Source organism: Anticarsia gemmatalis, chromosome 12 (genome assembly GCF_050436995.1).
Source record: "Anticarsia gemmatalis isolate Benzon Research Colony breed Stoneville strain chromosome 12, ilAntGemm2 primary, whole genome shotgun sequence".
NCBI lineage: Eukaryota > Metazoa > Arthropoda > Insecta > Lepidoptera > Erebidae > Anticarsia > Anticarsia gemmatalis.
Genome location: NC_134756.1, coordinates 3119345 through 3145472, shown reverse-complemented (window position 1 = coordinate 3145472; position 26128 = coordinate 3119345). Strand labels below are relative to the sequence as shown.

The window sequence follows — 26128 nt, the reverse complement described above, 5'->3', positions numbered from 1 at the left end:
TATTTGTTCAAGGGTTTAATTTAAATAGTGTCTAATATATAATAATTATATTAATATACTATGAGCTTAAGCAATACTGAACAAAACAATAAAATTTACAAGTGACAAACGTTTACGTACTTCTCAATAAATTATATACTCCATTACACTGTCGGTAACAAATTTTGGCAAAAATTAAAAATTATATTTACATTGGAGAAATTATTTTATGGGAATAAATTAAAATGTGGATGGTAGGTATTACAATATATAAAATGTAAAATTTATCAAAAATTTTCTACGAGTTATTGATACAAAATTCCAAAATGTTTCGTACACTAGGTATATCAATTCCTACACCTAGTAATGCGTCAATAACAATACATAGTTATATGATAGTGTTTACGTCAATTCCCATAACATGGACACTAAGAAAAACGTCTATTTTGTGTCGTATTCGTCTATAGGTACATTTGAGATATGTAGAAAAACATTCAACATTCATTCTATAAGCCGTTATTACATACATCAACATTAGGAAGATATTACGATCGATTATTTACAAAAGTACTGGTTAATCGACTAGATGTCTGAAGTATCCATCCCTAAGTTATACAATAATACAAAAATCATGCTATCTCTTTCTTTTTAGAAGAAAATGAAGGAAATAGCAACACATTAATACTTCAGGGTTTAGAATACATCATAATTATGTCATAATAATCGTTCGGATCAAAATTATTATTAACGTTCCATTTTAAAAGATTATTAATTAACAAATATAAGTGGGAAATCTAAGATGTTTCTTAGTCCTTTTTTGAGATTACCAAGGGCTAGTTTCACCGTTCATTAGTAACTGTCAAATAACTTATTTGGTAAATAAAAAGACAGTGATTGAAAACATCTGTCAAAGTTCCGTCAAATAAGGTACCTGGTAGACATTTAAAAATGATGAAACTGGGTTTAACTTCGAAAAGAAGTCGCAAATAAAATCCAAAAAAAAAACCATGTTGATACACATAATGTCGGCTCGTACAATTAAAAACCAGTAGAAAATAACACGATTTAACCCTAAGGTTATTCAAATCACACAACGCTTATTTAATAAAAGTATTTAAAATAAATCGTCTATGGAATAAACATGCAGTCTTGACTACATCAGTCGTTAACCAGCAAAAGCTTTTTCGAGTCGGAGGGTCCGTGGCCACGGTGGAATGACCGAATTAGAAATTTAGGCCCAAAACTGCTTTGAAATAAAGGCCTTTTTTGCTTAAGGGGAAATTTAGGTAAGCCTTTAATTCAGTAGTAAAAGAATGGCTTGTATTAATCACTGGTATTTTTAATCACAAGTACACGTCAAATAGTCATAAATTATCTTTCGAAGACGTGAGATGACTTTTATTAATAAAATATTTTTGGTATTAATCATTGCTTGTTTATATCTAAACATTGTCAATATAAGAGTCAAAGAGACCACTCCACTCGCAAGCCGACGGCCCTAAAAACGTCCAAAATTAGGCACCACATTTTGTGAGAAATTTTCAAAAATTAATCCAAACAATGGCAGCGGTCGCTTCGTTGTCTAACTATGGGTTTCTATGACACGTCACTTTGTCTTATAATCTCATATTTGTGACTCCGTTCGGACCAATAGGTCCCTTACTCGGTAAATATCACGTTTAACGATTACATTAATCGGTAGTCCAGCGAGCTCGATCGAGTTGACAAGCGAGGTAAACGTTTAAAGCCAACAAAAAACTATCGGTGGCCGAAATATTTCGTTAATAGTTTTGAAGAAGTTACCTGACACCTGCTGAATAAATAAAGCGGTAGACTTATCGACATCGAGAACTACATAGATCGCTGGACGCTACGAACATAACCTTTACTAACTAGTATTTCGCTCAATTCTTCTGTCGTTCGCGGGAGTCTTCTCTGCAGATTCCTCTAGGTGGGGAGTCCCTTCCTTTATGGCTGACTTTGGAGGCTTTCCTGGACCTCTTGAACTTGGCGACGTCGTCTCCGAAGACATCCCCGGTCCTGAGGGCTGAGATAAGGTCGTCGAACTCTCCCTTCTGTCCGTTGGTGAGGGTTCCGTCGCGAGATTCGGCGTGTCCGTTACAGTCACCGTTGGCCTTGCCTAGAGATTTGCCCACCGAGCTGAGTAGGCTGGATGCCTGTTTCCGCTCCATTGTGCGTTTCTTGAGCTATGGAATAAAAATGGTTTTATTAAGTAAAAGATAAACTTAAGTAATTATGTTTTTCTATAAATGTAAAACTGACCACGATTCAGATTAGTTTGCCTATGACGTACTAGACTTTGATACCTCGCTTAGTAAATTCGATAACGTGATATCCAGTTGTCTACATCAGAAACAAAATCCTAAATATTGGTGATATCCCACCTCCTGCTCGTGCCGTGTGCGGCGCTCCTCCTCGTCCCGGCGCCTCCTGGCGGCGTCACAGTCAGCGCGCGCATCATGCAGCTGCGCCAGGAAGGCGTCGAGCGCGCCGAACAGCTGCTCGGGCGACGCCGACGCCTCCTCGCCGAACGCGTGCGCGCACGACTCCAGACGACTCTTCATGTCCTGCGGATACCACACTTTGTTTAACATACATACCATCACACGTACATCAATTTCACGCCTTTCCCATAGAGATAGGTACAGATCGAACGAAGCTACGCGATGCGATCCTCACTATACTAAAACATTATCAACGCATAATAATACCAGTAAAATTATGAATCGTGCGGGGTGATTTCTGCTGATAATAAGCACGGTTAATGGACTTCAAACTCTCAAAAGACTTATTGAACAAAAATAATGCATAATTCTACAAAATAACTGATAAAAAGTGACCTTTCAATTTAAAACCAACAATTTGATGACGCGTAAACATAATTATATTATTTTTAGAAAAACGTGTATCACAAAAAGATGAAATGAGAACAACCACTCCAAAAATGACACCCTAAAATCATAAGAAATAACTGTTCCAGATGAAATAAACAAATACCAAACAATAGAACACGATCATACCTGGAAGAGATCCTCCAACTGCGTAAAGGTACAGACAGCGTGTGCATGGAAGTCCCTCATGACAGGCAGGAACATGTCATTGGGCGACCTGTTGGGCAACGCCGCGTGGTACTCCAGCTCTCGCGCCACCTCCCTCAGACCCGTCCTTAAAGACCCAACGTCTTTCTCTAGCTGTTCCACGCAAACTTTAGCTGCTGCTCTAACGTGTGGTAAATCTTCTTCCAGTAGAAGGATGTCTTTGAACTGAAATGAGGAATAAATATTATAGCTTTTTATTGTTCTGGTCGAGTCACGAGTGTGAAAATGAATACAATACAATTTCGAGCACGTGAAAGTTATGATTTTGAAGACATGCAAGATGATTTTGCGTCCAGTAAATACATACACGTATTCTTGTACGCAACGGGCTGTATACGAGTTAAGTGTTTTTAACTATTAAATAAAATTGATGCCACACACAAATCTGGTATCAGGTAGAATAAAGGAGGAAGGCTTTGAAATGTTTAAGATGCCACATTTATTTTTCTTTTTTCTTTCTTTTCTTTTTTAAAATAGACAACTCCCGCAGTAAGTGTGTCGCGGGGACTATTACAAACATACAAACAACGGACACAAAGCACAACCAGAACCGAACTTGCTCCGTGTGGGAAACCACGACCTCCCGACGCAAATGGTATTGGCGTGGTGACCTAAACCACTGCGCCACGGAGGCAGTCAAAGTTAGTAAGACATTAATCGGCTTACTCGAAATTTTTAGAGTTGAAAGAGACTACATACAACAACAAGTGAATTATGGGATAGAAAGCGTTTTAATACGAGAAATGAACCACACAAGTCTAGGGGAAAGGCAAGACTATGAGCGAGGACCCACACATGACAAGATGAATGAAAACTTGAAATAAATCGGTATGTTTTGTTTTGTTTGAGAGGTTTGATTTGATGGAAAGCTGTGGAAAATGACTTGATGATTTTTTCTGTGACGATGGACATTGAACTTACACTCGTATTTTGCTGCATGTAAAAAGATAAAGTTATAATATCGATCGTAGTTATAGCTCGTGTACAAGAAAACACTAATTTTCATAAAATAAGGAGAATCACATAAACTTTTTTAAGACACGGAATCTCAATTTGTTTACATTATGTCTTTTTTTAAGTTATCTGTTAAAGTTAGATTTCACGGTGAACTTATCGTCGAGTTTCTGAATTTAATGAAGTCAATTTCCTAACAAAACAATAATATCTTATTGCTGATAGATATAAAAATAAGTTTTTAAACAGTACCAAATCGTTCTGTTCATCTAGCGATGACTATAGGAAAAATAATATAAAACTTAGTTTATGTACTTACTATTAAATACTAAAGTGAGTAATATAAAACTTAGTATAATAGTATGTTACCTGTGTCTCCAACATTTCGACGAGGTAGTGCAGCAGGGTGGTGTTGCGTGACACGGATGACTTGGTGTCCGCCAGCTTGTTCAGTGATGATAGACGGAAGCCGGACGCGTTGCCACGCGCACCCCTGATAAAAGATGTCGTATTGGTAAGTTTGGGTCTAAAAAAATATTAGTAATGTTCGTATTTTGTGAATATGACTTAATTTTTCCTGGTATAAGTGAAAAGTAACAGATTTGATCAAATAAATTTTTACATTGAAATATGAGCAATTTCATAGGTTATCGTTAAATGAGCAATTTTATAAAAGTAAATCCGTTAATAAATTTAAAAAAGAGAGTTAAATGATTGTGAGTGCATCATTAGAACCCCAGCAGCGTTCTTTAAGTGCACGTCACTGCACGTATTTAGACAGCGAGTAGGGAAAAGAGGATCATGTGCGGACAAGTCACGGGGTTATTTTGGCACCACGGCCACTCTGAACGACATCGCCGGAACACACGACAGGGGGCTGTGGTCACAAGCGCGTGTACTGTACCTGTTCATGTAGTTGCCGAGCGCCAGCACGACTTCGAGCAGCGCACGAAGACGACGCGAGCGCGTCATGTCGCGCGCGGCGCGCAGCACGAGCGCGGCGCGCGCCTGCGCCTCGCCCGCCGCCGCCGAGAACTTCTTCTTGAACAGCAGCGTGCGCACGCGCTGCGAGTAGTGCGGGATCCTGCACACAACGTATCGAATTAGGCCGGGGCCCACGTGCGCGGCGCGGTCCTTGCACGGAGCCGTGCGCGGCGCACCGACCGCGGCGTCGCGCCCGCGTCGGTGCATCGCTCAGTTTGTATTTTGCTGTTGCGATATGTGCACGCGATCTTCAAAAATGGCTCAAATAAATATCGACTATTTAATTACTTTGGTGGAAGCAAAAAGCCGCAACCGGTGCTATGCGCACGGCCCCGCGCCACGGCACGACGCCGTACCTGCGACGGTGACGACGCCGCGCCGTGCACGTGGGGCCACGGCCTTAAACGGTAGTCTAGTGTCAATGACGATCTACCACACGTCGAGCACTAGCTTTCAAATAAAAAAAGAATCGACAACATTGGTCTACCCAGTAGAAAGCTATGAGGTCTGTTTATGAGTCGAATTGAGAACCTCCTCCTTTTCTTTGAAATCGGTTAATAAATAAACACAAAAAGAAACATTTTTTTTCTAGAAATAACACTGCAATAACCCTTTGTACGTGTCTTGACAAAAAAGAACAAAATATATTTTTCCCTATTTCCACATCACAGCCATAAATATAGTCCTTACTAAAAAAATACGTCATCAATCGAAGCTACGGTGTTCCTGCACCATCACTTATGCCTGGTTTAGCTTAAACCGGGCATAAGTGATGGTGCAGTTTACGGTTTCGGAGTACATTTAGCGGTAGTTTATCTATTCAATAGGGTTTAAGCACATGTAAAAATTACAGTTTGAATAGGTAAACTACCGCTAAATGTACCTCAACCTTAAACTAGCTTCATCTTTATGCAATAGAATGGTACATACTTGGAGATCTCATAGAGGAATCTGTCAGCGCGCGCCATGCTGTCGAGCTCATCTTGGTGCTCCTCCAACAACGCGGCCTCCTCGGCGCTGGGCGTGAACTTCACCAACTGCTCCACCATGTCGATGGGCAGCTGCTCGCCGCTGTCCATGCGGAGGATCGCCCTATACACAACAAAATAATAGTAAGTATAGCCTTAACTTTATGAGGCTAAACACAGTGGTTTCAACCAAAAGTTATGAAAAATTCATGCTTTAAAGGAGCAACGATATAATGACTACATTACTGTATTTAATCATTAGAAGTTATTCAAGTGTGAGCTTTACTTTCTGTGAGGTTTCTCACTTATTAAATATGCCGAGACCCCGAAACAAATAAAATTCAAGCCCCCTTCTCATTCCAGTTTGACTTAAATTGGTTCATTTTTCTCTTAAAGCATTTAATTAGTAGTAGACGAGACCTATTTAACGATTCTCCTGCATAAAGGCAATAGCCTACACAAAACAATAAGCATAATCATCCAATCAACGTTTCTTTTTCCTAAATTGGTAATCATTAAATACTGCCTAAACCCCATTAATCAATCCTTGAAATAAACTTACTACAGCCCAGAAGTAGGAAAAGCATACATACCGGCAGATCTCCTCGTCAGTCATCTTCAGTTTAGATAGCAGGATGGTGCAGTTCTGCGCTCGCCTGCCGTCGATCACTGATAAGATCTTCGTACGCGGCTTCGAGCCTAGCTGTCTTAGGTCCTCTACTGAGCCTTCGTTCTGGAAGATTATTTAAAATATATTCACATTTTATTACTTAATTGCATAATGCTTGGATTACAAACACTTTACTGACCATTACAGCAGACATTTAGCATAAATGGTGGACATAGCTAGCTTTTGATCAATCTTTACCCTGATTGCTTATAGAAAACTATTATAGTAAGACATTAGGCACTCAAATAAAGTTACCCCACACTAAGCAAGCTTTGTTTTATTTAACGATCACAAGTTATTTAAACAACATGCTTAAACATGTGTTTTAAAGGGAGATTATATTTTATTATTACCTGAACTCCATTCTTCTGATAGGCGCAGAACATCTTATCAATCGTGTGTAGATCCATCATGTTATACAATTTAGTATCATCAAGCTCTTGCCATATCGTTCCATGTAATTTTGTATCAGGAAGCTTACTCCAATTGAAGCTTTTTAGTGGGTTGCCAGGAGTGGGTACGTTCTTCTTCGCCTTCGGTGCAGATGTGAGGGGGGCGAGGGGAGCGAGAGGTGCGGGGGGAGGTGCCGGTGCGGGAGGCGCCGGGGGAAGGGGAGGGGGGCATAGTGCGGGAGGGGGAGGCGGCGGTGGGACTGAGCATGTCTCGATGACGGCGCTTTTCAGGTTGCTCACCTACAAGTAAAATATTTTTGAAGGTCGAATAATAAACATACTTTCGTTCAATGGTTTAAAATGTCTGTTATATTATTATTAAGGAAGATCGGGTCTTATTTTAAATTTAATTTGGTATTTTACTTAAGAAATTTTAAACAAACATCATAAATTTTAATAGTAGTTATATTTTACGTACCTTCGCGTCATCTGGTATGCTTCCTTCACTGACTAGTTTTTCAAACCTCGCTCTTTCCGTTCGCTCTTGGTTCAACTAATAGAACAAAAACTCGTATTAGTCATCCTATAATAAATTATTCAACGATTGTTATATCGTTTAAGACCATCATAATATTGCCAGGCGCAAAAATAAAATATATACGGCGTTGTTAGGTAAAATATTACCATTCACCAAATTATAACATAATTATTATTATGGGATTTGCGATGACATAGATATTTTGAAAGCGTGATCGTGGTGATTTCTTAAAATAACGCTTATTAACTTTCTATGCAAACCTAAAACTCACTAGTAAACTCACTACAGCAACCCTGTATTTTAATCTTATCCATACTAATATATACTAATAATATTATAAATGTGAAAGTAACTCTGTCTGTCTGTCTGTTACTCAATCACGCCTAAACTACTGAACCAATTTGCATGAAATTTGGTATGGAGATATTTTGATATCCGAGAAAGGACATAGGCTACTTTTTACCCCGGGAAAACGACGCATTCCCATGGGAAAATTCAGGTGGCGGACGAAGTCGCGGGTAAAAGCTAGTTTCTTATATTTGTATCAATGGATTTCAATAACCTATCATAGTGAACACATTAGGCCATGCTTCTCAAAGTCTGTGATAGGGTAGTTAAGCCTACCAGTCAAATCAGCTACTTTTTATGAAATGTCAAAAACACATTTTAGTATAGAAATACGACGTAGTGGCGTCACTATATCATAATTTCGTTGGTATCAAATGAGTGTCTAATAAAATGTTTCAGTCTGTAATAATAACACATTCAACAATATTTACGAAATAAGCTACATAGTCTGAGCATTTTAGATGAATCTTTTACGAGTACGAGTTTAATAATTTTTCGGGGGACCTAGCCGGTGGGTCGACCTTTTACACCGATTGGTTTCCCTGACGAAAAAAAAAGGCTACTACCCAATTTGAAGCTCAATATGACGAGACCTATTTAAGTATTCTCCTGCAGAAAGACCTATCCTATCCACAATACCTGTTGTTCTAAATGATGAGCTCTGGTAGCGGCCGCCCTGGCTCTCTCCGTACACTCCATGTGCGCAGCCGTCTCTCTCTCCAAGCGTTCTTTGAGGCGGCTCACCACACCCTCCAACTCTTCACGCTCCTGACTTTGCTCGTCCACTTGCTTCTCCTGTTAGTTGGTTATTGTAGTTAATACATGCATGTGTTGATGGTATGGTGTGCGTTATCTGACAAGCGGGATGAATGGTTCTGGGTTCATAATTTTTTTGTATTAAAGCTTTTGGAATTTTTTCTTGTTAAAAAGAAGGGAACGTGGTATTTTCATGATTCCTAATCAAAATCATAAAAGTGGATGGATACTGAATATTTGATTGTAAAGAAAAAATAAGGTGATCTTTAAAAAAAGGCGACTTATTTGATATTGTGTGAAAGGGTAATGCTCACTTGGACCTTATCTTTTCGTTATGAGAAGGATCCTTTGGGAAAAATGTGTTATAAAAAAGTGTTTTTTGAGAGTTGTTCATTTAGGAAAATGTACTTTTTGGGAATTGCCCTTTTGGAAATTGTATTTCGAGATAGTTATATGTGACCTAGGTACAGGTCATGTACCTACTTATAACTTGAGAAATAATAATAAATAAACCTTTTTAAAAATTAATACCAAAAATCAAGTCACCAGAACCAAAAACGCACATAAATAATATAAAAGTTATTTATGTATTACCACCCTTTTCCAATACACTTGTCTTTGAAAGTGTTGCCATATAATAAATAATTTTATGAATATAGAGCGTCGTGAACAATGAACGTTAACCATATTCATGAATACGCGACCAAGTTTGTAATTGTGGTCATTTTATGGTCATTATTAATTAATATAACCGCTTCCAAAAGGCTGTTAGGTTGTTGTTGAAGAAATGTTATTCATTAGAATGTTTATAATTGTTAAGAAGTCTGTATGGGTGTTTATAACTCAACCACACCACACTAAACAGATTTTCACAAAATTTTATCGTGGTGTACCACCAGAATAGTGTTATTTGTTATCGGCTATAGAACTCTAATCTACGCCGATGTAGTCGCGGGCAAGTTCCAGTATTTTATATGATACAGTAATTTAAAGATAGCCACATATCGCTGCGAAGATGGTTCTCTTTTATTTACCTCGCTATATAATATTTTTTGTTCTAATTAAACTCAAGGCCTAACCCCTCCCTCATTACGGGAGGGGACCTTGCCCAGCAGTGGGACATTAATGGGTTAAATCTTAATTGAATAATAATAAAGACAACATTTCTTCAACAACCAACAAAGCAGAACAACTTGTAATGTAGTTACCTTCTTAGCAAGTTCAGTGGCGAGGTCAATGTTCTCACGTTCAAGATTGTCAGCCTTACTGCGGGCAGCCACGAGCTCCTCCTCCTTGGCCAGCAGGTGGACTATCTCACCAACGTTGATCTCTAGAGGAGCCTGGTCTGGGTCGTAGATCTAGAAAATAAAAAATATTAAAGAAAGATTTCTTTTGACGGAGTACCCACCCCATAATGTCAATTAAAACAAGAAAATACATTATGATTTAAATAATATCTCTGAAAAACATAAACGTAATTATTGGTTTCGTATAAAAGATATAACGTTTAAAACAATTCAGAATTTAATAGAGACAATCAAGTTCTTTTCACATTTTCACTCGGTCCATTATAAACTGAGCTACTTACCAGAATTATCTAAAAGAAGAGCTAAAAAACTGTTAATTTAATCCAAAAACCAAAATAAATTGAGTAGTTCTTTTGTTAAATAATCAAATAATTATTTTACTTTAAATGATAGTCGTGTGATGAAACCTTACTTGTCTAAAAGTTTTTCAAAACACTTATTCAAGACATGCAAAGTCCCAACCCGCACTTGGCCATCACAGTGGACTCTAGGCCTAGCCCCTCTCTCATTTTGGGACCCTTGCCCAGCAGTGGAGAATAATGGGTAAAAGCGTTATTCTTAAGACGTGTATCCATTGGCTGATGTGCTGTCACGTACCTTGGTCTGATCACTAGTGCTGCCCCGCTCGCTGCCCTGCTCGCTGTTGGCGCGGCTGCCGGCGGCCGGCTGCTGCAGCACCACCTGCTGCACCACGCGGTCCAACAGCAACCAGTGTTGCGACTGAGGGTTGTATTCCACTGGAACATACGACAATTACTTAGTATGGGAAACTGCATCACAATTGTTTATTCGGCTTCCAAATAGGTTAACATTATAACTTAAACTAATACGTTAATAATGTCAGTTTTGATACCTGAACGAACCATTAAAAAATAAAATGAGGAAATACGTTTTTTAGAGCTGAAGTTTTAAACCAGCTTCAAATCAAAAACTTGGTCATCTTGTAAGCATAAAAAAAACTATTGAAGATGATATTACACAATTTTTGCATACAACTATTTAACATTCTAAGTAACAGCATCATTGTTGAAAAAGTACCCAAAAGACATACGATTTTTCTACTTACATGGCAACAACAGTAAATGTTCCAACATCGACAGCAGATGAGGGTAAGCAGCTGTATGACTGAGCTTCCGCCTCAGCAGTTCGAACATGTTGGAAGCACTCTTGGTGTCCACGTGCTCCTTGTCGAACCTCCTCGCTAACTCCCTCTCGTCCTCATTACGAACCATCTCGAAGAACTCAATGTGACGGTCGAGGGTTTCGTTCTCGTATTTACGGAGTTTCTCGATTACTGGAAACAAATAAAGAGATCTTTAGATTAGTTGTCAATTCAAACTCCAAATGAATTGATTGTTTAAGATATAACAAATGCTATACACAAAAGTGTAGATGTATGGAACGGGCATTATTTTAACCCGTCACGATGTCAGTCAGTCGACTCAGTCGCATGTATAAGGAGACGAGCCCTTACCAGACACACTACCAATTTTGGGCTACTCTTAAGAGTATTGTTATTTAGGTAAAAAAAACTCAATAACACTTAGCCCGTTATGAGATTCGAGTTTGCATCCTCAAAGCCTAGACCATAGAGGCAGTCTGTTAAACATCTTCACAAAATTATTTTCTCATTCTACAAAGTGTATAAGTAAAATTTCCTGTTACCGACCTGGTTGAATTCCCAACATGAGCAGTTCATATCTCAAATGCAGCCTGAACTCCAGACTCTCCTCTCCCGGGCCGTAGTTAAGGACGGCGTTCACAAAAGACATGATAGCCGTCTTGAGACCCAGGTCATCGCGGTAAGCACCAGTCGACCTGTCCAGCTCGTTCACTATGCTTTGGAAACGTGTTCGTTCACCGGAATACTTTTGGTAATGCACCATTGCTTCTAGCACCTTAAAATTTTGGAGTTAAATTTTAGTACAGTATAAAAACCAATAAGTCCAACCACATAGTAGAGAGCCTTGTATGATAGATTAACGAATCTTAGGGGTATACAAAATTTAGAATTTAGAACATCAGTGACCTGCAGGCTTTTGTACCTGGCCTATTAGTGTCAGAGCTACTTTGAAAATACACAGAATTATTCAGTATAATCTTGATACATGGCGCATACCAAAGTTCTCTACTAAGTTGTCTGACTACAGTCGGTTGCTGATGACGCACTCCATATTTTCAAAGTCGTTAAAAGAAAGGACACATCAAAAAGGTTTCAAGAAAACCAAGTCCACAGGAAATAAGATACATCTCCCTTATAAGATTAAGTAGCACTTGGAGTTCCCTTTACACAGATCGAAATATACATATATCCAACCTTAAGGTTCCAACTACTTAAACAGCACTTGGGACTCCCTACACAAGTCCACACTCTACATACAAGAATAGAAGAAACCTTAACTTTACGATCTAACTACTAAGAAGATTGACTACACCATTACCTTCTTATGTCCTCCTGGTACAAGACAGACGGCACCAAGTATTTCCAATGCAGCGACTTTAGTTTTTACATTCTCAGTGTCTAGCGACTGTGCGATCAGATCGATGCTCGTAGGGTGGGCTAGGACGTGCGCTCGCCCCGTCTGGAAAAAGCATTAATTGTAGCAGCCAAAAGAAGAAAGAAAGCCGCATACTCTGACATGCTAAAGCCATTTACATCGTGAGAAAGTGACAGTGATATACGGTTCGTATAGCGCCATCCCTTTCTAACAGAAGAATTTGTATCGTTTTAGAATGTCTGAGTATGTCTCCAAGTCTAGTCCCAAAACAAATGTGGTATCTTCTGTAATATGTTCGTAGCAAATATCTATTTAAATGTATGTAGTATGTTCGGGTATACTTGTAAAGCAATTCAATCTTCAATTTGTCTTTTCAGATTTCATAAATTCGTCTTCAAAATGTCAGTGTTCTGTTCAATTGTAAAATGTACTTGTAAGGTGTTCCCAATGACATCTACCTCGCCATTACCAATACTACTCCACCTTGCTACACCCCATCTACCGTACCAACAATACTTACTGAGTTGTTCATCAACGCTTTAATCGCAGCTATGAGGTTATGCCTAGTGAGTGCGTCGTCTCTGGGCGCTTTCTGCAAGGCATCCAGTAAGGACCCTAGACCTCCCTGCTTGATGAACCGGAGTACGAAGCTGTGGGCTCGAGTCCGTAAAGCCGTTTTAAGCCCGTCTACGAGAGCACATGCTTCCGCTGGTGGTATGCCTTCTGCTGACGCGAAAGCCTGAAATCGAAATATTTATTATTTTACATTTGTTTGTTAGCGAACTCTTTTATTTCCTTACCAATAAGAACTGAGTAAATTACCTAGAACAAAGTAGTATAAATTCTCATAGACTGAAAAATATGCCCTATATCAATAGCAATGGTAGTTCTGAGTAAAGCCGTTCCTACGCTGAAAACTCAACGACAAGTAAACCTAGCGGCACATTAGGAAAAATAAATATCAGAAAAACTGTCGAGTCTTTGATACTATCATTGTTAAAAAAATGCAGCTAAAAAAATTCGTCGAAGATATTAAGTACTCACAACATTTCACGCAATAGCAGTTAAATATTTACCAAAATATACTTACATCAGCTATCTCATTGAGCGCTTTGATGTACTCCTCCAACTCGGGTGCGGTGGCGAGAGGCGGTGGTTGTCCTGGAGGTGGCCTTCTGCTGCAGTAGATCTGCCACTTCTTCGCTGCGGGGAGAGCCATCATGGCCGCTTTGTTCACCGCCGTCAAGTCTAGCTCCTCCTGTAGAAGAAAGAGAAGATTTCGTGAGAATTGGAGTGAAAAACCTTAATTTAAAACACTGCATCCGTTCGGAAGTTTTGATGCCACAGACAAACAGACAGATACGTCAAACTTATAACACCCCGCTTTTTGCGTCGGTAGTTAAAAAAAGTGTTAAGCTGTTTTAATTTTCTGTAAATTTGTTCGAATGATACCAATTTGTTACAAATCGCAAGTAAATAGGAAATGCTCTTCACAAAACGGTACCAATATTGACGTTATTTATTAACATTGAGCTTAAAATTTTTTTAACGGCAAAGGACTATGGGCGGAATCGTCCCCACCCATCAACAAAAATGAAATGTAGCTCAATTGATATATCTTGGCAAGACGATATTTTTATACTATGGCGACATTGCCCAAATGCATGGGGTTCTCATAGTATCTTACGTTTAAACAAATATCTCGTTAACGTATTATTGACGACTAATTCCAAAATACATGCTCATTTATTTATTAATTAGTGCACAGCGGCGGACGCCGCATGCACATAAAGATAGCTGGGTACAAAATAACCCCCTCCCCCCGCTCTCCAACCCACGATTTTAGATCTGATCAGATTTTAATCTGCCAGCGCATCTGTTAGACAGCATTATAATTGACGAGTAAAAATAATTATTGAAATATGAAATCAATAACATGTATTAACCATATAATGGAAATGATATAAGTATATACATATGAGTGCCTCTGTGGCGCGGTCGGTAGTATATGCGACTGCGGTGCGAGAGGTCTCGGGTTCGAATCCTGGGTCGGGCCAAACAGTCTTTTCTGAGATTTTCTGTTAAGAATTTCCTAGAGATTGCCCGGAGTTAGGAAGTTGAGGTCGAAGACCTCCGTGTCTCGGAGAGCACGTAAAGCCGTCGGTCCTGCGCCTGACCTCTCACTGGTCGTGTCGGTTATCCGTCCCACCAAACTATGAGAGTGATGGAATAGAGAGTGTACCTGTGTATTGTGCACACACTTGGACACTATAAACAAAGTCCGGCACAGATGGCCAGTTTCAATGAAACTGACCGCCGTAGCCGTATATCGGCTAGGAGGACATTATTATACATATGAGTTAGTAACTGTAATATAACAATTTTGTTAAAATAACTTACAAATGTAAAATAAAAATATACGTTAAATAATAATTACAAATTGTTTTTTTTTTTTAAATATATATTCCCACTGATTTATCAAAATCAAAGGATTTTAATTAAATAGGGGGCACTTTATGAACACGTTGGTATCAGTTCCATGTTTGTTGGTAGGTGGGGACGGAGCCCATACATTTTTGCCCATAGTCCTTTTATATTAAACTGATATTGTAAGTGGCTAATAATCCTATAACATCCCAATAAGATAATTTACCAGTACTCAAAAGAACCAGCTCCTTCACCTGTCTTAATTAACTAAAGAAGGAAAGAACTTCAAAAACTGTGTCAAACTGTCAACTAAAAACTTCAAAAGCCACTCAATTTAGTCAAATGCACCAAAATACCGGCAAACTAGAGCAGTAGGACGTTCGAATATTCTTTATTTAGTCAGATATTTGGAACGGGTCGACATTCAGTACGAGAATGCAGTCCCCACGTTACTTCCATAGAAAGGCTCAAACATGGGTACAGTATGATTAGAATTTAAAATTTTGCCATTTATAGGTTCGGTATGTGACTGGTGTTCACATACTTGGGAAGGAGGAGTCATTTATATCGACCGAGATAGGCAAAGACTGCATGCGTGGTTGTTTAATAAGTAACTAATTTTACGGTCATAAGTAAGGCTGTTAAAGATATTTATATTAGAATAGAGGAAAATGTACGTTTTATTCCAGAATACGTCTGATTATTATAGCAAACTTATTTCGGCCCCAATTTTGTCCGCGTGAAAATATTTTCCGTGGTAAAAAGTGTCCTACGTAATCTAAGTTATAAACTATTTGTGACAACTTTTCATTAAAGAATAACAAACATACATATAGACCAACTATCCTCACAAACTTTCGCATTTATAATATCAGTCGGATTCAAAGGGAGTTCTTCGTTCAAGACTACCAAACATAGCCTACTTAGTACTCATTATCTATTCTTATATCATATTTACCGCGTATCGTCATAAAAATGACTGTCAAACGATAATTGACATAGTGACAAACGTACATCAAGAATGGTCATTGCTAACGAATCGAATCGAACATCGTATCGGCGTTCCGGATTTCCGTAAAGAAAGCCAATCGATCAGCCGTGGATCGATTTATGATCGATATAATCGTGGAAACTCTGACGATACGGATGTTGTATTTAGGTTTACTGAATCGTAACGCGATTGTACAAAAATAATAGAATAATTGAGGGAAAATATGCTTCTGATTGTGTTATAAAAGACTTTTATAACTGGTTTATTTATGTAAGTGAATAATGAGTGAAGGTATTGGAGTACTGGCTGTTATGAATGATTGACATAAGGCATTTTACATATTTATTTAAACAGTTTATCGAATGCTCTGTTTCATTACATTACATTTTTTAGGTCCGCATTATTGGATAGTATCAACTTACAAACACAGATTTAGGAACCTATTTTAGTATTTGAAAGTCCTTTTAAACTGATTGTAACATATTGCTAGAAGTTCCTAAGACCGTTCTTTAAATATCTTTGATAATATAATTTAATTACCGCGTCGATCAAAGTGCCATTAGTGTTTTCTTAATTATATGAGAATATTTCTTAACAGTAGCCAGTGTTTGGTGACGTGAATACAGGACCCGGTATACAGGAACAGGCTGGCCCTTATTACATATGACTAACATTGTTAATGGCAAAACGTTAGTGTATTTCATATAATTCCGCGTACACTTTTGGATATCGACTTGATATTATGTATTTTACTTATGTAAAATGTCATCGCTTAATACAAACGAAAGGACACAAACTTTCATAAATATACTAATCATCACATAAATAATAATATGATAAACATTTAAGAATATTATATTACCTTGTTTGTTGCGAAATTAATGCAACGTCTAGACATAAACACCTGATAGTATATAAATACGAATCGAGAGAAAATAGAAACATTTCTACTCATACAATTTGCATGATAAATATGTATGTATGATACATACATTTATGTATGAACGTAAAGCTTATTAAGTAATACAAATATTAATGGATTACAAGCTTATGTTAATAGATTGTCAAAACATATTGCCGTGAAATTTTGTGTGACAGTTGTAGTATGTAACTGCCGATTATAGGAATAAGTAAAGCAGTTTCACTTGCCATGCCTTACATTTGACAATGTATGTATTTTAAAACCTTTAGAATACAGTAAAAAGAATGTTGAAAGATCCTATTTTTAATTTTTTTTCCAGATAACTTGATATGTAAAAAAAATCTAAATAATCGACCTGTAAGTATCTGTCATTAAAACAAAACAACGAGATAAAACTAATTTGAAACGATGTACTTATATGTATACTATACTTTTAGTTCATGAACGGAGTAGCGAGCCGTGTTTACCAATAAAGAACAAAAATGTTAAGATATATGTATATCAAAAATCCTTACATTCCACCAGCTATCTTTCTTCATTAAAATATAATTTACAACTGTACATTTACTACCTAATAAAATCATGACATAATCGTTCTCCACACGGCGCTCCATCAAAAACACCTTATATAAAGCAATTACACAATCGAATACAAATTAATTCAAATGATAATAATAAATAATATGTCCATCGCGTGGTTAATGAAGGCTTTCTACATTATTATGTAGCTGTTAGAAGACAAATAAATAAGATCTTGTTCACACTGTAGAGATTTGTGGCACAAATATTTTTCAAAAGTATGTAGTCGTAGTTTTGAAGCTTTCACAGACCAGAAAACTGACCAAAAACTGAATGTCTTGGTGTGGGTAATAAGCCTAATATAAAAATACTAATATAATAAACCTGAAGAGTTTGTTTGTTTGTTTGTTTGAACGCGCTAATCTCGGGAACTACTGGTCCGATTTGAAAAAATCTTTCAGTGTTAGATAGCCCATTTATCGAGGAAGGCTAGGCTATATATCATCATGCTACGACCAATAGGAGCAGAAGACCAGTGAAAAATGTTACAAAAACGGGGAAAATTATGATTCTCTTATGTGACGCAAGCGAAGTTGCGCGTGTCAGCTAGTCCGTAATATTTAGATTTTCAGTAGCACTAAAAAAGATTAAAAATCTATTGTAGGGATTTCCTATAATCGGTTAGTTTTCGACAAATATATGAAAGACTGATCTGTGCTCCTATCATATTTAACAACAACTATTTTCCTCAAGTCATTTGATGTCAATCGTTTGCTAATAAATGGTCCTTACTGAAGAAAATCGCAATACTAATGTCTGAATTTAGAGATGTATTTCTGCAACTAAATAATTACATACATACATACATACACAACACATTTTCTATTAGACAGTGATCAAAGATTTTTTAACTCATTACTGCAGGGCAAGGACCTCCTCCCAAAAGAGGGGGGGGGGGGTTTAGGCGTCCAGAAGTCATAATCATAATATTAAAGCATAATAATACTTAATAACAATACTGGCAATGAAACTTAAAGTATAGAATTTCTACTACAGTGTGAGCAAAACCTAGAGCCTGTCACACCATACATGGCAAGCCACAATCAATCCATCGCTCCGCGGGGAGTCTATCAAATCACTTGTCTTTAACACGGAACAAAAATGTCCGAATCATTAGAATTAATCTCTACACAGCAGTAAGAACAATAGGTGGCCACTTTCTAAGTATTATAAACCTATTATTATCTTCTACTCAAGTGTTAAGTCATACTCAACTGTTTTTTCTTGGGACATTTAGAAACGATTATGTATTGAGCTTTCGCTACTGATTATATTATTATCTATAATGCATTGCATATGCAGTAGGTATAACAAATAGACATTTAATACTAAAATATTAAGAGCTGTTGTCTAATATAGTCAAATAAATTTTAAGACAATGACTATACACGATCAAATCGAGCATATTTGCAGCTGATGGAACAAAATTTAAAAAAAAATGGTATATGGCTACCACGCAGCTTCATGTTTCTTAACAGTAGTTTTCATCGTGAAAACCCACCATACCATTTTGTACCACATTAAAAAGTCTGTAAAAATAGCTAAATTTTCCTGTTAAAAAAAAAATGTCATCAAGAATTTTCCAAATAAGCCATTCAAGACACGTATTTTCCCGGCCGCGATTTGTGCACCTTGCCTGGTGTCAATGTTTCGCAACAAGGTAATATAATTGTCTAAGAGCCCCGAGGGAGTGGTCCACGTCTAAACGGTATGATTATAAACGATATATGATTAGTATGTGTGAATGTCTCACTTGGGCGTTCATTCACCTATAGGCGCCTATTTGAAGAGCACAGATAGTGGCATGACATTGTAGTTTCTTGCTGTGAAATGCGTGAATTATGTGAAGTAGCTAAGTTGAAAAAAAAACAGTACGCGCACCAAAAAAATATCAACATTCTCGTCATTTCGCATGCAAGGCATTGTCCAGTGCAGAGTATATAAAAATGTTATGTGGTATACTGTTATTGTCTAATACATTGAGGGCATGAAAAGTCCCCAATCTGCCCTTGGTCAGTGTGGTGAATTGAAGGCCTAACCTCCCTCTCGTTAGGGAGAAGACCCTTACCCAGCAGTGGGATGCTATTATTCAAATTTTATACTATTCACTTACTATATACTTAAATGAAAACTCTATCGTACTTTTGTAAACACCAGATGCGAATAAAAAACAAACACAGATTCTAGACTAGTTAAAGTAAACAAGCACTTTTTAAGCTAACCGCAATACTCAAGGGCTAAACACTTCACCGAACTCATTAACTAATCACAAAATTTTAGGGCGCCACTGCAAAGATCGTCCGGTATTTCTTCAAGTGGACTCTAAGTGCAAGAGTCTGCGGACAACTCACATAATCCGCATACAAGCGACCGTTTACAGCAATTGCCGTAATTAAACAAGGTATCATTAGAGATCTTGTGGGTCAGTGACCTTGGAACGACGCAGTCGTACCTATTAAACAAAAGACGTAGATTACTGATGTATAAGTAATTTAATTTATTAATGTAATGAACAATGTTGATAACTATACAATTTATTATTAACTCTGAAAATAGAAAGCTTATTTTTCAAACGCGTAATACTTTTTTATAAAGCCACGAAACCTTTGCGACAATTTTTTTTATATTCCTTGAAGAACTAAGATGGAAATAGAGAGAGAAAATAAATCAATTAAGAATCGACTGAAAACGTTTTTCGAAGTTCGCCGGGTCAGTTGGTTAATAATATAATCTTTTTGAGTCCTCTGAGACATTCTCCCTTTTTAATTTCTCTTATAATACATTTCTTACTTTTCTAAAGACATCAAAATCTCAAAGACAATAGGCTCATTTAAAAAAGGACATAACATTTGCAAAGATCTCAGACTGTAACACTACATCTAAAATTCTAAAAGCAAGTCTATGTTTGTTCATAAAATAACAAGCTCAAAGCATGTTTCAGTTAGAAGGCTTCGCGGTACAGTCTGGCTGTCTGTCCACAAGAGCCCTTAGCGTGAAGTGTCGCATGCCCCCGGTTAGCCAATTAAAACTATGATAACGGCGTATTCACTACTACCTCACAAGGGTAGAGAGTATAAGAGTATGTAATGAACATTTCATTGTGTGTTACTGTAAAAATCAACCTGACATCTTTTGATGAGAAGGACAAAAAAGATTGGAAATGGTAAAATGAAAAACTCTTAAAATCTTTGTAAATAAAAATGAATCATAGAAATGTAAGCGCATAACTTTAGAAGTCGTCTTTGTAATTGTCAGAACAAGGTTTGGAAGGAAACGACGGGTTCCAAATTCCCACAGGAATGGGAATAACGTACTATAACTATACCCGGACAAAGTTAGGCCGTATCGCTAGTCTACTGATAATCATTATGTTTCTAAAGGCTACACAAATAAATATAATGTTTAATTCAAGGGGAGATATGCTGATCTATTTACTACATAAGCTTCGATTATTATTTTATATTATACATTTTCTCTAACTTAATATGAACACATTACTGGCAGAAATTATTGCGTGTTTGATTTAACGATGCCACAAGAAAAATGTGTAGCCAGTGAGTCAAGTTAAACGTATGCGTGAAAAGTGTGAACTGGCATCGCGATCTTAATGCTGACAAATGTGATACTTATGTTAATAGATTATGATATACACCCATTAGATTATGTAGAAAGCCACATAACCATGAATCGAGGGCGATTAAAAACTCAGTAAAATGTGTGAAATTTCACATATAGATGAGATTGAAAATATTTTTAAAATAGAATTAGAACCTTAGTTTTTGGTCCAAATTATAAAACAAGTGATCACGGAGGCTTGGGTTTGATTTCCGGTACCAAAACTTTTCTAGGTTTATCATAAGTAACCTCACCGATAGTACATAGTTTTGTATCTAATTTTGTGTATAAACAATAAAATGTACATCTATATAAATCACCTTTAGAGTAGAAAAGGTGTTAACTACAGTAAATTAGAAGAAAGTTTAAACTAAACAGCTGATTAACGTTATCAAGAGACGGCCATAAATAACTTCGCTTTCATCTACAGCCTTGCCCTCATAATGAGTACAGCGATGATCATCTACCGATAACATGAAAGCTTGACAAGTTCAACAACTTGGCTGTGCGCGGTCGTGCCCGCTCGTGACGTCATCACGGGGTCAAACTTAAACGTTTTATTGTGTCCTCGCTCAATTAACCGAGGTGACATATTAGAAATACCTTTGAAATTAGTCGCCTTATTAGTATGAGCATAATTTGGTTCCTAATTACTATTTAATCGTTGACATTTGTTTTATTAATAACCAAGATTATGTTAGATACTAGGTCATATCATAATTACAGATATCTGTCAATATTTAAGCTTCACTGACTTTGTTACCCCCGGTTTCTGAGGTACATTAACGGTAGTTTATCTATTCAATAGCGTTTTATATGAGTTTTGACACTATTGAATAGATAAACTACCGCTAAGTGTACCTCAGAAAAGGGGGTTAGAGATCAAATTAGATTAAGTTTCTTGCACAGCATTTATATGTATTAGCCATAAGAAACCAGGCGCGCCTACAACAAAAATACTAGCAATATTACTGAAGCTTAACTTGCCGCGATACTAAGTTTGTGTAGACCATGTGCGAAAAATTGCAAAAAAAATATTGTGTATTACATTGTACTGAAAATACTTTGTGATATATACATATAGAGTCACCCTCTTATTCAAACACACTATAAACCTATTTTAGTTAAATAACTACTAAAATAAAAGAGCAGTGATAGCTGAGTGGTATAAGTTGACACCTCCCACGCAAGTGGTCGCAGGTTCGAACTCGAGGCAACACACCAATGACTTTTCGAAGTTATGTGTGTATGAGAAATAATTATCACATGCGCCAATGGTATGGTATGGACTCAAGGCCTTACCCCTACCTCATTACGGGAAGAGACCCTTGCCCAGCAGTGGGACATTAATGGGTAAATTTATTTATTAGTAGTACCAAGTACAAAACACAGAACTAAGCAGGAACTGTTCTACCAATGATCCAATTCGAACTAATCTGACTAGCTGATAATTACACATATTAATTAGACTGCACCTTCCACATACGCATACCACAAACTAGTCTTACAGATAAACATACAAGTGTTTGAACCTAACTATAGTCCTACAACTTAGTAGAGACTTGTGTGCAAACTTCTCGGTTGTCGGAGGTATACAAAATTTAGAATAACATTGACCTGTAGGCTTATGCAGCTGATGGTAGTCTATTTGAAACAGATTCTTTAATTTAGAGTGAAACACTTAGAATTACTGTTAATCAATCAGCCGAACTTTAATTCCAACTATGTTGAAGTAAGCTTCCAATCTCACGAAATACTAAAAAACAGAATTACTGATAATACATACATACATAATATCACGTCTTTTTTCCCATAGGGGTAGGCAGAAACGACCCTTACAAAATTCCTGTGCCTCACTCACATTCATACGTACAGGACCACCGGTTACTATTACTACTTACTGATAATGGCTCTGTACTAAGTTGTCAACCTATAGTGCCGAAGTAGAAAGCTTTCAGTACTAGTTTGTAGGCCCAGTAATGAAACTGTCAGTGTGTGAATAGAGCTGTTTACTAAATGTCAGGCTTGTCTCAATCGATGCTTGGAAGCCGAGGTGAAGTGTGACGGTGTGAATAGTAAAGCCGGTTTTCTGGTTTTCTTATTAATACTTGGCGTTCTAATTGCGAAAGTAGCTGTCTGTCTGTCTGTTTGTTACGCTTGCAAGGGTAAATTACTGAAGCAATTTAGATACGATATTGGAAAGGGATACAATAAATGCGACAATTTTTTTTAATATTCCTAACTAGTACAAGTAAAACGCGGTATTTTATTCTGGTAATACATTGAGTTTTATTTACAGGGCATTATGCTGTCACAACTAGCCTAAAACTTTTGTTATGATTTTAATTTAAGTCAACTATCTACCAATTAAGGGACCTCGAGTAAGCAAACCTACCATTAAACAAGAATACCATATAAGGAGGTAAACCCGCCAAAATAACTGACTATATTTTTTCTGGTAACAAGCAATAAAATAACTAACTGCTCAATCATCATATTAGGTTGGGGAAAAAGTATTTTCATCCCAAAGTAGTCCCAAATTTTTTATAGCAATGGGATCATGTCCTTACCTACAAGATGGCAAAAGGTTATCGAACAAAATGGTACATACATACTTTAGTTAAATCTAAATGCCGTCAAAAACATTCTGTACAAAACCCCAAGTCTCGCAGCTCAGTCTCTCTGTCGTAAAAAGTTGTGAGATCTATATAATACCAAGTCGATTAATCTATTTAGTCACTAATTAAAGGACCTTCTGTCTTTAGTTATTACATAAGTTATTATCATGCCAATATTAAAGATATTTTACGTTTAAAACAAATAGATCGCCTCGGTCATCGCATGAAAACACAAATTCGCCATTAAAATTTCAAAATCAGATTAACTATACTAAAAAATGTTTTGTAATTCTTAAAAAATGCGATGAATTTTTTCCCAGGCCTATTAATTAGTTGTAAAGAGAGTACATTGTGCATCAATATCATCGTATATTGATTGGCGTTAACGAACGCGTTGCATTGCGCATTGCGGTTAGAGTTCAATGCAGGTAGTTATATGTAGTACTATTCAATTATTTATTTGTACTGGCGTGTGCACCTGGCTGGCTACTGAAGATAACTTGACTGCAGTATTTTTCATTTACTATGAAGCATAATGATGAGATTACTTTAAAAAACGAGCAGTTTGAGAATCATTAATGATAGCAAGTAAAACTGCGTTGTTAAACAGTCCTATACATTTTATATCTAAACCCTGTTTTCCAATTTAATAAGAGTAAGCTTATGACCAGGACTAATGTTGTCTGCGCCAAAACATCTTGCAATCCTTGAAAAAATGCGTGTTTGCATGAATGCCTATGTAATATTGGATTAAGGCGACAAATCGTAGAACAAATCCGTGTTCCTTTACAAGCGAACAAGGAAAACGCAAGACAATCAAACAAACATTTCACATACAAATCGAAAGAACACAGAAGATAGACGGAAACCACAAGAAACAACAATTACATAGACATTTGTGGTCAGTTGACCACAGTAACCACACACTCCGGTCGACTGACCACATCGCTCAATCACAATAGACTACTTGGAAACTAACTCTAACTTGCACTGAGAGATAAAAAGATCTTAGTGGTGGAAAAGTTTTGTTTGAAAAGACAAGCAAACGCTTATACGAATTCTAGATGAAAAACGTTTTCAGGAGTTTAGTAGTAAAAATATCTTAGAGTAAAGCGTATTGTATTTTAGACTCTGATTTTATTATTATCATTTTTTTGCTTTTCATAATATTGTTTTATCAAAGGTCGAGCAAAGCGTGAGGACTTGGACAACTATGATCGTTAGTAGCATATCTGTAAGTGGTGATTGAAACCGGTGTAGGGGAGTTTTGGGAAAATCTATTCACAACAATAAGACAATACAGTTCATATAACTTCTGTAGCAATCAACTGTTGTAACCCGATTTTTAATAGTTACTTTGAAGGAAACGCCTATTTTACATACTATTACAGAAAGACAAAAAAAAAGAATCGCTTCTCGTATCGCAGGAACTAAACAGCCGTTTAACAAAAACGTAGAACAATTTTAAAGAATAGCTATTTTGAGCTTATAACCTAGTAACATAAACAAACCGATGAGGCAAGAAACTAATTAGCACTAGAAATTCACACAACATTAACATAACTAACAAATAGCTGGGTAATTCATAATAATTTGTCACTTAATCGTGTAAAGCGGTCAATGAGAACGAGGGGTTAGCACCGATGACCCTTGCTCAGCGCTCAGTGGCAGGCATTGAGGCCGTTCATCTAAGATCAGGTATGCTGTAATTATAGCCTTGTTACATGTATTATGTTTCTAGGGCTTGTTAAGCCTTTTCCTAGTATATAACTCTTTATACAGACATCTAAAGTTACACAAATGTTTAGTTTGTCCGTCTTTTGGAATGAAACGGCTGACTTGATTTGGATTAATTTGAATTGATGGTGAATGATATTTTAGGACGTTCAGACACGCTTACGTATTTATACAGTTAAGTTATGTGTAAAGTTCATTGACACGGGTAAAACGACGGGAATAAAAAAAAATATTTTAAGGAGCAAAAATATATTATAGAATAGGATAGACATCGAAGACAATATATGGATAGGTACATTTCGATTCAAAGATAAGACTGAGACAACGAAATCAATCACTACAATCTCTTCAAAATTCTTGCATATTGATACACATATCAAAGAATGTACGAAGTCACTATTTTCCTCAATAAAATAACAAAAAAACGGTGTCAAAAATGTTATACAACCCTGCTCTCCCTTTAGATCGGAAGCAATCAACAATAAAACGTTAATTTATTCCGTTCTACACACCTGCTATAAAGTTTTGATTAATTAATGACCTGGCGAAACGTGTACAGTGTACATGTGTTGCTGACTGTACACGTCTAATCTTAAAGGTTACGGAGATCCGCTCTCACTACCACTCCCTCGATGACTAGTATAAGGGAAATCACAAATTAGGATATATTTTATTTCTATGTGTAAGTTCCTGATTTTCAAGCCTTATCATAAGGCTTAATTGGTT

General features: G+C 37.0%; 1 protein-coding gene across 7 annotated transcripts in view; it reads right to left on the bottom strand.

Annotated features, from left to right (window-relative positions):
* DAAM (disheveled-associated activator of morphogenesis-like protein) overlaps positions 1 to 26128 on the bottom strand; it is a 176931-nt gene continuing 150803 nt past the window's right edge. For 5 of the 7 annotated variants that reach the window (XM_076120455.1, XM_076120448.1, XM_076120450.1 and 2 more), the window contains 17 exons: positions 13604 to 13771; positions 13034 to 13252; positions 12457 to 12597; positions 11685 to 11913; positions 11082 to 11309; positions 10613 to 10752; positions 9917 to 10066; positions 8592 to 8747; positions 7545 to 7619; positions 7028 to 7366; positions 6598 to 6737; positions 5967 to 6128; positions 4957 to 5136; positions 4422 to 4545; positions 3021 to 3263; positions 2385 to 2567; positions 1 to 2186 (listed from right to left, as the gene is read on the bottom strand). In XM_076120455.1, the coding sequence (XP_075976570.1) occupies positions 1884 to 2186; positions 2385 to 2567; positions 3021 to 3263; positions 4422 to 4545; positions 4957 to 5136; positions 5967 to 6128; positions 6598 to 6737; positions 7028 to 7366; positions 7545 to 7619; positions 8592 to 8747; positions 9917 to 10066; positions 10613 to 10752; positions 11082 to 11309; positions 11685 to 11913; positions 12457 to 12597; positions 13034 to 13252; positions 13604 to 13771 (3180 nt within the window). In that variant the 3' untranslated portion in view covers positions 1 to 1883. The remainder of the gene's footprint in view (positions 2187 to 2384; positions 2568 to 3020; positions 3264 to 4421; positions 4546 to 4956; positions 5137 to 5966; positions 6129 to 6597; positions 6738 to 7027; positions 7367 to 7544; positions 7620 to 8591; positions 8748 to 9916; positions 10067 to 10612; positions 10753 to 11081; positions 11310 to 11684; positions 11914 to 12456; positions 12598 to 13033; positions 13253 to 13603; positions 13772 to 26128) is intronic. The other 2 variants (XM_076120453.1, XM_076120452.1) reach the window with 2 other exon arrangements.